This window comes from Tupaia chinensis, unplaced genomic scaffold (genome assembly GCF_000334495.1).
Source record: "Tupaia chinensis unplaced genomic scaffold, TupChi_1.0 Scaffold145592_1, whole genome shotgun sequence".
NCBI classification, from domain to species: Eukaryota; Metazoa; Chordata; class Mammalia; order Scandentia; family Tupaiidae; genus Tupaia; species Tupaia belangeri.
The window spans coordinates 1,746,752-1,758,906 of NW_006205449.1; the positions used below are offsets into that span (position 1 = coordinate 1,746,752).

The 12,155-nt window shown below is 52.7% G+C and overlaps 1 protein-coding gene across 2 annotated transcripts in view; it reads right to left on the reverse strand.

Moving 5' to 3' along the window:
* Positions 1-10,335, reverse strand: part of CNDP2 (carnosine dipeptidase 2) — a 19,424-nt gene extending 9,089 nt beyond the window's left edge. The window contains exons 1-6 of one of the 2 annotated variants that reach the window (XM_014584065.2): positions 10,190-10,335; positions 9,221-9,382; positions 9,028-9,116; positions 8,003-8,146; positions 3,366-3,528; positions 1,021-1,109 (exon numbers count right to left, since the gene is read on the reverse strand). In XM_014584065.2, coding sequence (XP_014439551.1) covers positions 1,021-1,109; positions 3,366-3,528; positions 8,003-8,146; positions 9,028-9,116; positions 9,221-9,382; positions 10,190-10,193 — 651 coding nt within the window. In that variant the 5' untranslated portion in view covers positions 10,194-10,335. Of the gene's footprint in view, positions 1-1,020; positions 1,110-3,365; positions 3,529-8,002; positions 8,147-9,027; positions 9,383-9,848; positions 9,936-10,189 lie in introns of those variants that run through there. The other variant, XM_027768123.1, reaches the window with a different exon arrangement.
* Positions 10,336-12,155: the final 1,820 nt, after the last annotated feature.

The following is a 12,155-nucleotide window of genomic DNA, read 5'->3' on the forward strand; positions in this document are numbered from 1 at the left end:
GAGTCAGGGAGGAGAGCACACACAGGCCCAGGCAGGGCCCAAGGCAGCCCAGTGCCCACGTCCCCAGACAGCCCAACCCTGACCATGGCACCGCCTCCTGCTCCAGCTCCTTATCTGCCCCCCAGGACCTTGCCCTGCAGGACAGGGACAGGTGTAAGGAAGTCTGTAGCTCTGGCAGCTCTGTCCTGGGCAAGGCCACCACTCACAGACCCCCTAGACTCCCCAGGTGTGAGGCTGAGGGCAATGCAGGGTGCTGGAGGGAGCGGGGCCTCCTAGTTCCCCACCCAGCATGCAGAGTCAGCCCCAGGGCCGGGGCCAGGAGGTCCTGGGTGTCAGTTCCCTACTGGGCTAAAGCAGCCCCTGGTTCAGAGGGTCTGAGACCCTTTTTAAACCTAACATTCCAGTTTTGATAAAAAGCGCTTACCTTATTATTCTTATTTTATCATGACACAGAATAAAAGCAAGATACAAATACTGTCTACAGGCGTGAACACGATGAGGTTTAAAACCAAAGCTTAGTGGTAACAAAACATTCAGTCTTCGGGGGTTGGGATTTAGGCTTTTTTTTTTTTCTATTTTCTGTATTTTACCTACTTTGAATAATGAGTAGATAGTGCATAATTAAGGAAATATGTTCTTAAAAATGAATGTGTTTTTAGGAGACTATAAACTACAGAGCAGGTAAGCGGCCCGGGCAGCATGGCAAAGCCCACATGCCACGGTGGGGCCACTAGGAAGGCAGAGTCGGCCCTGGACACCTGTAGTCGGTGTGTTGGCAAGAACCTTGCTGAGTCACCATTGTTATGACCTTTGAGCACCTGGGAAACACCTGAGCTTTTCCCCAAAGCAGAAAGCACACCTCCAGCCTTGAGCCTGGACACGCCGTGCTGATAAAGGTTTGGGGACGCCGCCTCTGTCCAGCAACCTGCTCAGCTGTCCTGTGAGCAAAGCTCTCCCCCACCCCCCCACTGCTCAGATGGAGGCTCATGGCCTGGTGACCTTGATGTGGGGCGTGCTCACCTCAGTCACCTTCTGGTAAGCTTCGAGGGCATTCATCCAGCCGGCCACTGGCCCCTTATCGTCGGTTGAGCCTCTGCCATACAGTTTACCTAGAACAGCAACGGGCACGTTCACATCTCTGATCACAACGGAGCGGAGAGGCACAGCTGCGGGGACACCTGCTAATGCCCGGCACGGCTGAGTAAGGCTTCCCCTCCAAACCAAAGCCCCGCCTGTCTGAGGGCCTTGAGCCTCCACCCAAACTTTTTGCCAGGACTTGCATAGTTGAAGAGGCAAGGCACATAGATGCCTCCCAGGCACCCAGCCCCCTGCCCCCAGGTCCCAGGATCATCAGGGCTCACCTCCCTGCTGGGCCAAGACTTCAGCCCCTCCTAGAACCTCACTGCCTCTCGGTTAGCTGGGTAAGCCCGCTTACCACAGCAGCTGGAAGCACAGTGCCCCACCCAGGAGAACTGCAGACCTCACGCCGCCCACCCCAGCTCTGCCCTGACTTCATAAAGAGCGGGAGTTACGGTTCTGCTCTTCATCTCTCTCCCTTTAGAGATCACTTTGGAAGCTGCAGGACACGCCTGTCCGGTCAGTCACAGGGACTCCCGTCTCGCCCTCGCTTCTGAACCAGCTACGCAGCAGCCGTCGGGGCTGGGAGGCTCGCACCTCAACAACCCTGGACGGCGAACCCACGGCTGGCCCTTCGCTCTGCCGCATGCCCAGAGTAAGGGTCCCAGAGACCCGCAGAGGAAGGGCCAGCTTCTGGAGGGACCATGCCCTCAGGCCCTGGGCCAGCCACACTCGCTCTGCCGCCTCCTTACTCCAAACAGCCCAGCCTCTGCCATCTTCATTCTCAGACCCTTGCAAAGGCCTGGCAGTTCTGACGCGACCCACCCTGAGGTAGCACGAGGCTGACAGCCATTACCACCATGGGGACTTCCTTTCATACACGAAGCCCGGCTTCTCACAAAGGCTAAAGATTAACTATCGGCCGCCCACTGCCAGGTCCCAGGACATGAGTATTAGGAGCATGGTATTAGTCAGAAAATCCTAATGCTAAGGAAGATTTAAAAAATAAACGTACCCTCCCCTAAAACAAAACAAAACCTGTATCTGCTACGAACACTGACGAACCACGTGGCAGCACCTGCTTGCTCAGAGGTACAACACGAACCCTGCCTCCCTGAGGGCCTGGCGGACAGGAGGAGGCGTAGGCCTTGAGGGTGGGATGAGGCTCTTTACTGGCCACTCCAGGCTCATGGCCAGCAAGTCCCTAGGGTGCAGGATGGGGAGGGAGGCCCGGCGGGCTGACTGGGGTGACACTCATGCAAGTATCTGCAGGCTTGGCACAGGGGGGCGGAGAGGCAAGAAAGGAGGCTGATAGAGGGGCCTCTGTGCCACTCTGAGTCTCCCAGGGAGTATGGAGTGCAGAGGGGGCACAAGGTCACTTTGGGACCCGGGTGGGACAGGACTGGAAGAACAAAGGCTGTGGGTGGGACCAGGACCCAGTGCTCAAACGTGGACAGGGCTTCAGTGCGGGCAGAGTGGGGTGGGAGGCAGGATGGCCTCTGGGTGCTGGTGTAGGTGGTGGGGGACATGCTGCCTTTCTCTGAGAGGGGACAGGAGTGAGGACCAGGAGCTGTGGCATTTAAGTAGGGAGGGGATGCCAAGGACACGTCGGCCTGACACCTAGCAGTAGCCCGCACATTCACGCGGATGCGCTCTACCAGCAGCCGTAAGTCTGAACAGCGCTAAGAGCTGACCAGAGCCAGGAGGTGGAACTCGGGGAAGGTGTGGTCGTGGTCTGGCACAGCAATGACCAGGCTGGCCTTGGGCCAGGAGAGGCCTGAATACGGAGGAGGCTTTCACGACAGAGGGTCAGGATCTTAGCCCACAGGGGATCTTTCCCCATCAGAGACAACCATGGACAGAGGCTTGTGAGAGTTCAGAAATGGCAGGAGGCCCTGACGCCAAAGGGGGCTGGAGGGGCCACCCCCATGGGGCCTCACGGTCTCTCTCACAGTGCCTGTGTGCACCGGCAGGTGGCCACTACCAACAAGTGACAGCACCGTCCTCGCTGGGACAGGCGGGGCTACAGGGCAGCTCTAGGTCGGCAACACCGGACTGCAGGCTTTGGGGACTGCAGCTCAGGAAGGGAAAGCCCAGCAGGACCGCGGCCATGGAGGCCAGGAAGGCTCTTGCACCCATGGGAAACATGCAGAACCCGATTTCCAGATTGTGTTAAATACGGTCTCTACTGGAAAAAAACAATCATGGTTGTCAGTGATTTTCCAAAAGTGACATATCAGTAGTAGGGATTCCCTTCCTGCATGGGTGGGTGGCGGTGCGGCCCTCACCGTCTCGCTCCACCAGAGTGAAGGGCTCACTGTCCCAGCCGTCCTCCAGGGCCGCCGGCTGCACGTCGAGGTGCCCGTAGATACACACCGTCTTCTTGCGGGGGTCGGAGCCCAGCTGGCCGAGGACAATGGGCGGAAGTGGGATCTCCGAGCCGTCGGGTAACTGCAGTGGAGAGGGAAACAAGTGGCAGCCTTTGTTTAAGAAGCTCGCTATTCTCAGCAAGCATCGCAGAAACACCACAAGCTTCCGTATCTGTCCTCCTGCCGTTTCAGATCATATCATTCAACGGACATTAACCGGCAACCATCTCCCACCCGTAACCCGGAGCACACAGACTGAATTCCGCTCACATTCACTCTGTATTAAATGCATAGACTGGTTTTGTTGTTGTTGTTGCTTTTGCTATAGGGCGTGTGCGCTTGTCAGAGACAGAGACTGAGAGAGAAAGTGAGCCATCAGCTCTCCAGGGAGGACGGCCACACCCAACCCCTTCTCTTCCATTTGTCTCTCGGGATTTGGGGCACACACACACACACACACACACACACACACTCAAGTGCCTGGTGTGATTTTAAAGCCCCTGAGTCCGGACTCAGACTGCTTAGTTGGCCATGTGGGGTCCAACATCTTAACCTCCATACCACCTGCTGGCTCTAAAGATTTATTTATTTTTAAAATGCTATTATTTAACAAACATTATGCAGGCTAAGTTTTGGATACAAATTGGTTTATTATTTTCTTAAATAATGGGGAAAACAAATATAACCCTGGGTCAGAAGAGTTATTTTGGGAACATTGTGTGTAGACTACGTTCCTGCACAGAAAGGACCATAAACCAAGGTACAAAGGCGCGTGAGGCCACTAATTGAAGCGGAGTCCGGTGAACTTTGTCCTCAAGACCTATGGGTCTCCACACCTAGTAAGGATGGGGCGAGGGGGCTCCCTAGTCATAGTTCCTGCCTGTGTCAGAGCAGGCCACAGAGGGAGAGGCAGAGCAGATCACCCGGCCTCTCCCGTGTTCCCTCGGCCAGCTGCAAACACCACCCCCATAGCCCCTGGAACCTGACAGCGCACAGCCGTGATAAGCACACAGGGCTGCAGAGGGCGAAGGCATGTGTGCCCTGGTGCAGTGGAAGAGGAAGGCCGGGCCCCTGGAACAGCGCACACACACGTGTCAGTCTAGTTGCTAGAAAGAGCTGTTTGTGAGCGTATGTTCAATACACAGGACACACAAACCAAACTGAGAATAGAGCAGAATGCACTATCCACAGGCAGGAGTTTCAAGGAGCAGCAACTGAGAGACAGGATCAGGGTAAGCCCGTGCTGGCCGGAGAAAGCCTCCTCTCTCAGCACACAGAGCATGAAGCACCAGGGGACCCTGCGGCTGGCCTGCCTTGGTAAGCCATGCTTGCAAACACCCAACCTAGGTACCTCCTGCAACCACAGCGCTCGAGTCTCACGACCCTCACCCTCACTGATGGCACGGGGACTGGGCGTGCATGTGGTCTGCACAGGGTGGGCTGTAGCCACCAGGGTGAACAATCTCTCTTTAAAACTCCCAGCCCTGGGGACCAGCAGATGCTATAGCAGTTATGACACTGGACTCCCACACGGCTGACAGCAGTTCGAGTCCTGGACCCAGTGGCTTGAAACTCGCACCAGTGTGTGTGCATGTGCGCCCAAGATCCTGGGAGGAGAATGGAAGAATAGAGGATGGAAGAACAGGCCACCCTCTGGAGAGTGGTTTCTCACTTTCCCTCTCATGGTTTTTCTCTCTCTCTCTGTCTCTTTCCAGCAAGCGCATGCACCCTAAGGCAAAAACCTCTTTTAAAACAAAAACAAAACCTAACAACTCCTGCCCTGGGCACACAAGATTTGGCCACCGCCCTCACAGCTGGCCCTAGCGTCTGAACAGGAAGACAAGTTTTAAACAATAGGTTTTCTCTAAATACATTTCTATTCAATGGCGTTTCTAGGAAACACTTCGGTGATTCTAAGAAACTGTGGGCCTGCAGGTAAATCCATTCTGAAATGCGGTAGGGCTGAAACCCTCGAGCATCTTTCCTCTCAGAACATGAAAACACCCCAGCTTCCACAGTTACAGGCGGTCCCCCTCAATCCCACCTTCATTCCTGCCTCGAGTCGCGGGCACGCAGAGAAACAGAGCACGGGCGGGCACAGTAGCCCCGTAGTTAACAAAGCCAGACCCCACGCGGCTGACAGCGGTCTGAATCCGGGCACCAGCAGCTTGAAAAACATGCGAGGTGCACGTCTGTGTGTGCACGAGTGCACCCAAGACCCTCACTGGGTAGAGAACTGGAGGAGAAGGGATTGGGGCATGGCCACACCCCACGTGGATGCTTTCTCCCCCTCTCCGGTGAGACATGCACCCTCTGGCAATTTTGGAACATGGTTGCCGGACGAGTCTGTGGTAGAAGACAAATGAGTGTTGGGACCTCACAGCAAAAATCTCTGTAGATCTTTTCTACCAGTGATGAAGTCTTCCAGTGCCTTGATAAAACAGGTGTTATGAAATTCCACAGAGTGTGATTATCATTTCAACCTTGTTTTTTTCTTTCTTTTTTTTTTTTAGAGTTTTTTTGCTATAGGGCACGTGCGCTCACCAGAAAGACAGAGAGAGACAGAGACAGAAAGAGAGAAATCACCCCCCGGGGGGATGGCCACGCCGCAATCCCTTCTCCTCCATTCTCCTCTCAGGATCTTGGGCACGCACGCACACGTGCCCGGCGTGAGTTTAAGCCGCTGGGTCTGGGACTCGAACCGCAGTCGACTACATGGGAGTCCAGCGACATAGCCATTACACTAACTGCTGGTCCCTCAACCTTGTTTTAAAAAATATTTATTTATTTAATTCCATTTGTTATTATCATTTCTTTAATTTGACTAGAAAGAGACAGAGATATAGAGAACGGAAAAGCAAGAAAGCAAGCTGCCGGGGCCAGAATTCAAACCGTGGTTGCCCATAGGGGAGTCCAGCACCCTCAACTACCGTGCCACCTGCTGGCCCCACATTTCAGCTTTTTATGGAAGACCCTTTCTTGTACTTCAACATCAGCTGTAAATGGAATCAATCCATATACCGTCATGAAACGACACATAGAAACTATCTGCCCCACCTGATTTTCTTATGAATCAGGAAGAAAGGGAAGAAGTCACTCTTGAAAGAAAGCAGCACAAAGAAACTCGGCTTATTCACCCAAGAAGGGGGCAGAGTTGTTCAGAAGCTGTGATGTGTCTTAAGTCAATCATTCAATTCACTGTCAGAGAACTTTCAAATGAACAATATCGGACCGGGAACTGGGTGGCCTGGAGCTTCACCCTGGCTTTGCCGTGGCCTACTGTGGGCTTCCGGGGAGCACTCTGCTCTGCCACTGCCCGCTGGGGCCTCCAGTTTCTCCCACGGGGGAGTGAGCACCCTGAACTGAATGTCCACACCCCTGAGTTCAGGACTTGGTTTCAACTCGACATTGAAACCACCAGGCAAACAGAACTGAGATCAATCAAAACTTGCCGAACCTGGCAATATAAACAAGTATGTAACTCGGAGAATATACACCATGAGACATGCAAGCAGCACAGGCTAAAATGACCTGAAACAAGAATGGCGGGATAGTGTACAAGGAAGTGACGTTGTTCATGTAAATAGGAAAGTAAACGAAGCATTCTTTTTTGGAGGTTTTTTTTTGCTATAGGGCGTGTGCGCTTGCCAGACAGAGTGAGACAGAGAGACAGAAAGCGAGAAATCACCCCCCACAGGGATGGCCACGCCGCACTCCCTTCTCCTTCATTCTCCTCTTGGGATCTTGGGCATGCACACGCGCCCGGCGTGAGTTTTAAGCCACCGGGTCCAGGACGCAAACCGCAGTCGAATACATGGGAGTCCAGCGACATAGCCATTACACTAATTGCTGGTCCCCAAAGCATTCTTTTTTTTGGGGGGGAGAGGTTTTTGCAATAGGGCGTGTGCACCTGCCAGAAAGACAGAGAGAGATAGAGACAGAAAGTGAAAAATCACTCCCCAGGGGTGATTCAATCCCTTCTCCTCTGTTCTCCTCTCAGGATCTTGGTCACTCGCACACATACTCCCAGCGTGAGTGTAAGCCACCCGGTCCAGGACTCAAACTGTGGTTGGCTACATGAGAGTCCAGTGACATAGCCATTACGCTATCTGCTGGTCCTATGAAGCATTCTTATCTGCAAATGACACCCCAGTCCCATACACAAAACCTCTAATGAAAAAGGCTCATTCTCGCAGCTGTGACATCTGGGGACACAGTGCTGTCCTCATTCTGTTTAAATGGAAATGGATAAAGTGTAACTTCCTAGTTTCAAAGCTTACTGACTCCTGGGAGGGGCGTCGCAGCTCCTCTCTTATTCTTGTGTAACCGTCCACAGTTCTTCCTGGAAAAAGCTGCTGAGTGTCACGAACCTTTGCCCTAATCCAACTGAAATCATCATGAGGAATTTGTGATCCAAATCAGGCCCTTTTGGGCTTGCTTGTTTTACAGATGAGCAGGGTATCTGAAGCAAAAGATCAGTTTAGAGCCCAGGGGCCCTCAGCCTGGGCGGCACGGCGGCCCTGCGGCTGCGCAGTGCACAGGCTGTGGGGCTGTACCTTCTGCTTCCCGATGTCCACCAGCTCCACAGAACCGCCCAGCTGCGTGATGTCGCCCGCGACCTCTGACATCATCCGTGCGACCTCGGTTCTCTTCTCCGGCCATGCAGACACGCTCTGGATGGCCACCCACTTGGCCAGCTTCTGTTTGTGGATGACAAGAAGACAGCAATTAGAAAAGGCGACCACCCCTTACGGGAAGAAGGGACCACAGCTGAGCCACGTTCTCAGCTCCCCAGGTCGGCCAGCTACCTCTGCTGCTCCGTGACCAGATGGGGAAGGACAGGCCCATCCCCTTTGCTCTGTGTTTGAGATTCTCTGAACCGTGCTGACCCTGCACTGAGAGCTGGGCCGTGACCGAAAATGCCAGAATGAGTGTGTTTAACCCTCAGGAGGGGGTGGACAGCAAATGTACAATGTCCTCTGTGTCCATGTGAATCTAACAAAACGATGATGGAAAAGTACAGCAAATGCCCAACACCTCCACAGCCCAGATTAGCGTAGTTCTCATCCCGACAACGACCAAGTTTCTAAAGTGTAATTTTTGGAATGAGAATTCTAAAGATTTTGTCTAAAATATGTCTACCAAGAATAACTTTAAAGCATAATTTCTTAAATTAACATCAAGAAAGGGATTAATATAAACATTATTGAATCATTTAGAATGTCCTAAATGCAAACTAGTTCTTTAATCTGTAACTATGGTAAGAAATTGTAGAGATTAAACAAACAAAAAAAACCCCAGATGAGCTCTGCTGCTTCTAGAAACAATAACTTCCTGCCCAAAGTCGAAAGTGAAACATTGCAGTGAGAATGTAGGTAGACCAGCTATCCGGACAACACTGCTACGATTTGATTGAAATACTACCATTCACACTAGCTTCTCGGAAGTTTCTCTGAACCCCTAGAATTACTGGGTGTCAGAAGAGTCATGACACATTTTTTCTTGGCAAAAATGTGTCATGACTTTTCCTACAATCTAATAAATCACATTTTAATGTTAGAAGGATGAAATGCTCCCTTACCGCAACGAAGCGATCTTGATTTTGATCAATATATTTAAAAACGTCAGTGAGGACCGACATCTTTCCACCGACTGCAGACCGCGAGGATTCTTGAAAGGAAGGATCTGGTCAGCTGGGCTGTCAGGCAGGGACTGCAGAGGCAGGTCTGGAGGCAGGGGTGAGGGCTGAGGAATGTGAGGGCCACGCCCAGCACCTGCTCTGTGCTCCCACAGGGCTCTCCAGGAAGTACTGAGGTCGCGCCCACAGCCGTGGGAACCACTCCAAGGCTCAGCCCGATCTCCCTTACTTCTCGCGGAAGAAGCTGCCCGAAGTGACCAGTGGAGCGGCAGGTAACTGTAGGAGCCCGGGAGCCCACCTAGGAAAACGACAAGGCGGCAGCAGTCAGGGTTACCAGCGCTTCTTTCTGCACTTTGTTAGCGCAGCTGGAGAGGCACGCAGGCACTTCCCACTTTCCATCACCACAGAGGAAACGTCGCCTCGCCCATGCCAGCAGAAACGCACGTCTCCTGTCACCACGAGCCCAGGACACAGCCAACACAGCCGGAGGAAAACCAGAGCGATTGGGTGTGAGCAAGAGAAAGAGCTTAGTCTGGAAACGGCCTGAGGACAGCATGCAAACACTCCAGAACCTGAGAGAAGGCCTCCCTGGGCCATTTTCCCAAGTCCAGCTCGACACCAACAACTTCCGCCCCAGTCCACAGCCGGTGGCACAAATCACTTCGCTGTTCTCCAAAGTCGGAGTGAATATGAAATAAGGAAGCTCCGGCAGTGGGGCGGCCTTCACAGCGGGCTCTCTGCCCTCTCTTCAATGCGCTACTCACCCTTCAGTGGCCACACTCAGTCTACAGGGAGAGCGCTCGGCTGTGCGGTCTGAACCTGGCACAGCAGTGACACGACTGCTTCCGGGCACAGGATTACACTGCTCACTCAGGCAGGGCCTTGCACGCTCAGCTACACTGGAGTGAGCTGCCAGGTGGAGTCTGAATTGACACAGTATAGTCAGAGGGCACTCTCCCCTCGGTATGGGATGCCACATGATCCCTAAACAGAGGGGTGCCTTTGTCCACAGAGACAGGTGCCTTCTGTGTGGGGAGGGCTCGAGCCACTCAGTGCTCAGTGACCTCTTCCTCCCTTCACCTCCCAGACACAGGGCAGGACTTACACATCCACAGTTAACTCAGAGGGACTCCGTGGAGCTCTTCTCTTAAGGAGCCTCAGTAAAACAGCCCCTGACACTGGTGGCATTTCGCACGTGCTATGTTGAATTTTCATCCATCTGTCATGGAAAATGTACACGGGGACCTACCTGTGTACGTAAAAGGAACCCTGCTTAGTAGGACAGTATGCCACGCTGGTGCCTGCCATTTGGGTCTCTGGTCATTAAACACCACGAATCCCAACTCACTGTTATATTCTCTTTAATATTTTGTTCTTTGTAGTCAAATTTACCAGTGGCTTTGGAGCAAAAAAAAAAAAAATCACTCAAAGATATAATTATCTAAGTTGTAATTTTCATCAAAGAGAGTGAACAGAGATCAGATCTTCAGTGCTCCATGCAGAGCCTGTGGGGCTGGGATAAAAAGTGGCAGTTCTTAGAGTTGTGGGCCCAGTCTAAGCAGGTTAGGCTGGGTCCATCTTGTCCCTCCCACTCACAGTTCTGAGTAATTCCTGCTTCACAGCCTCCAAACCAATGCCATGAAATAGAACCACTTTTACATGCCCTAATGAGCCCTGTTCAGTAAAGTAAAAGCAATACATTAGATTGATCCAAAGCAAATATTGTCCTTTTGAAGACATAAATAACACCTGCCCTCACTTCCCTCTAAAATCTCAGGTTCCTGAACAGTAACATTGCTTACTGTGAGGAAGGAAAGGGAATTCTACGTGTGACACCCATAGCGAGGCACCCTTGCGCACAAATGCTTCTTTTGGTTCTGAGTTATCTCTTTGTTCCTCTTTTTTTTTTTTGAGAGGTTTCTGTTTTAGGGCGCATGTACTTGCCAGACAGACATAGAGATACAGAGAGATAGAAAACGAGAAATCATCCCCCGGCGGGGGGTGGGTGGGTGGGTGGCCATGCCGCAATCCCTTCTCCTCCATTCTCCTCTGGGGATCTTGGGCACGCACGCACATGCGTCCAGCGTGAGTTTAAGCCACTGGGTCCGGGACTTGAACCGTGGTCGACTACGTGGGAATCTAGCGACATAGCCATTATGCTAACTGCTGGTCCTCTTTGTTCCTCTTTAATTCAAGTTGGATGTGGGGTGTTCAAGAAGTTTATGAAAAATGCTCATGATGCAAAGAAAAAAAACTGAATGGATTTTGGATTTTCTGGCACAAAAATAAACTTGTGCTTTGTTTTTTCACAAACTTTTTGAAGTCCTCCAGTAAATATTGTAAATACCTGAATCATGGCTTTGAGTCTGTGTAAAAAACAAAACAAAAACAAAACCCACTGAAACAAGGCAGACTCTCCACTTTGCCCAGTCTAGAGTTGTCCCAGACACTCTGAAATGATCCCTGCAACATTAAGGCCCACACAGGCGTCACCATCAGGTCCCCTAACAGGTTCTCATCCCCGCAGTCTGCACTAGGATGACCCTGGCACCTGACCTTGCAGTGGGGGCAGGCCAGGGTTTCAAAGACATTAGCCCGGAGGCACAAAAATCCTCCCCATTTTGCAGTTGAGGAAACTGAGGATTGAGTGACCCGCCCTGACCCGCAAGCTGACAAGGGAATGTCGTCTTCCCCCAGGAGCTTCTCCCTGCAGCCAACTTCCAGCTGAGAATGTAGGCGGCCTGAGCGAAGGCCGTGTCTGTCCAGCAACACCAACCATAAGGCTCCGTGTAGACTGACCGCACTCTGCTCCCAGCACCCGCTGCAGCCAGGAACGCCAGCTCAGACTAGCAGCGGGTGCAGGGCAGCCCCGCTTGGCCTCATCGACTGGGAGACTCGGTCACTCCCGGGGCTCAGCCTGCGGGCGCTTCGGGCGAGTGGCCTGATCGACCCGCCCCAGGGCCCCAGTGTCCTGAGCCCAAGGACAGGGAGAGAAACCCTCCCGATCGGCGGGCGGCCCCACCCCAGGGCCGCGGGCTAATCGGTCAGGGGCTGGGACCCGACCCCGACAG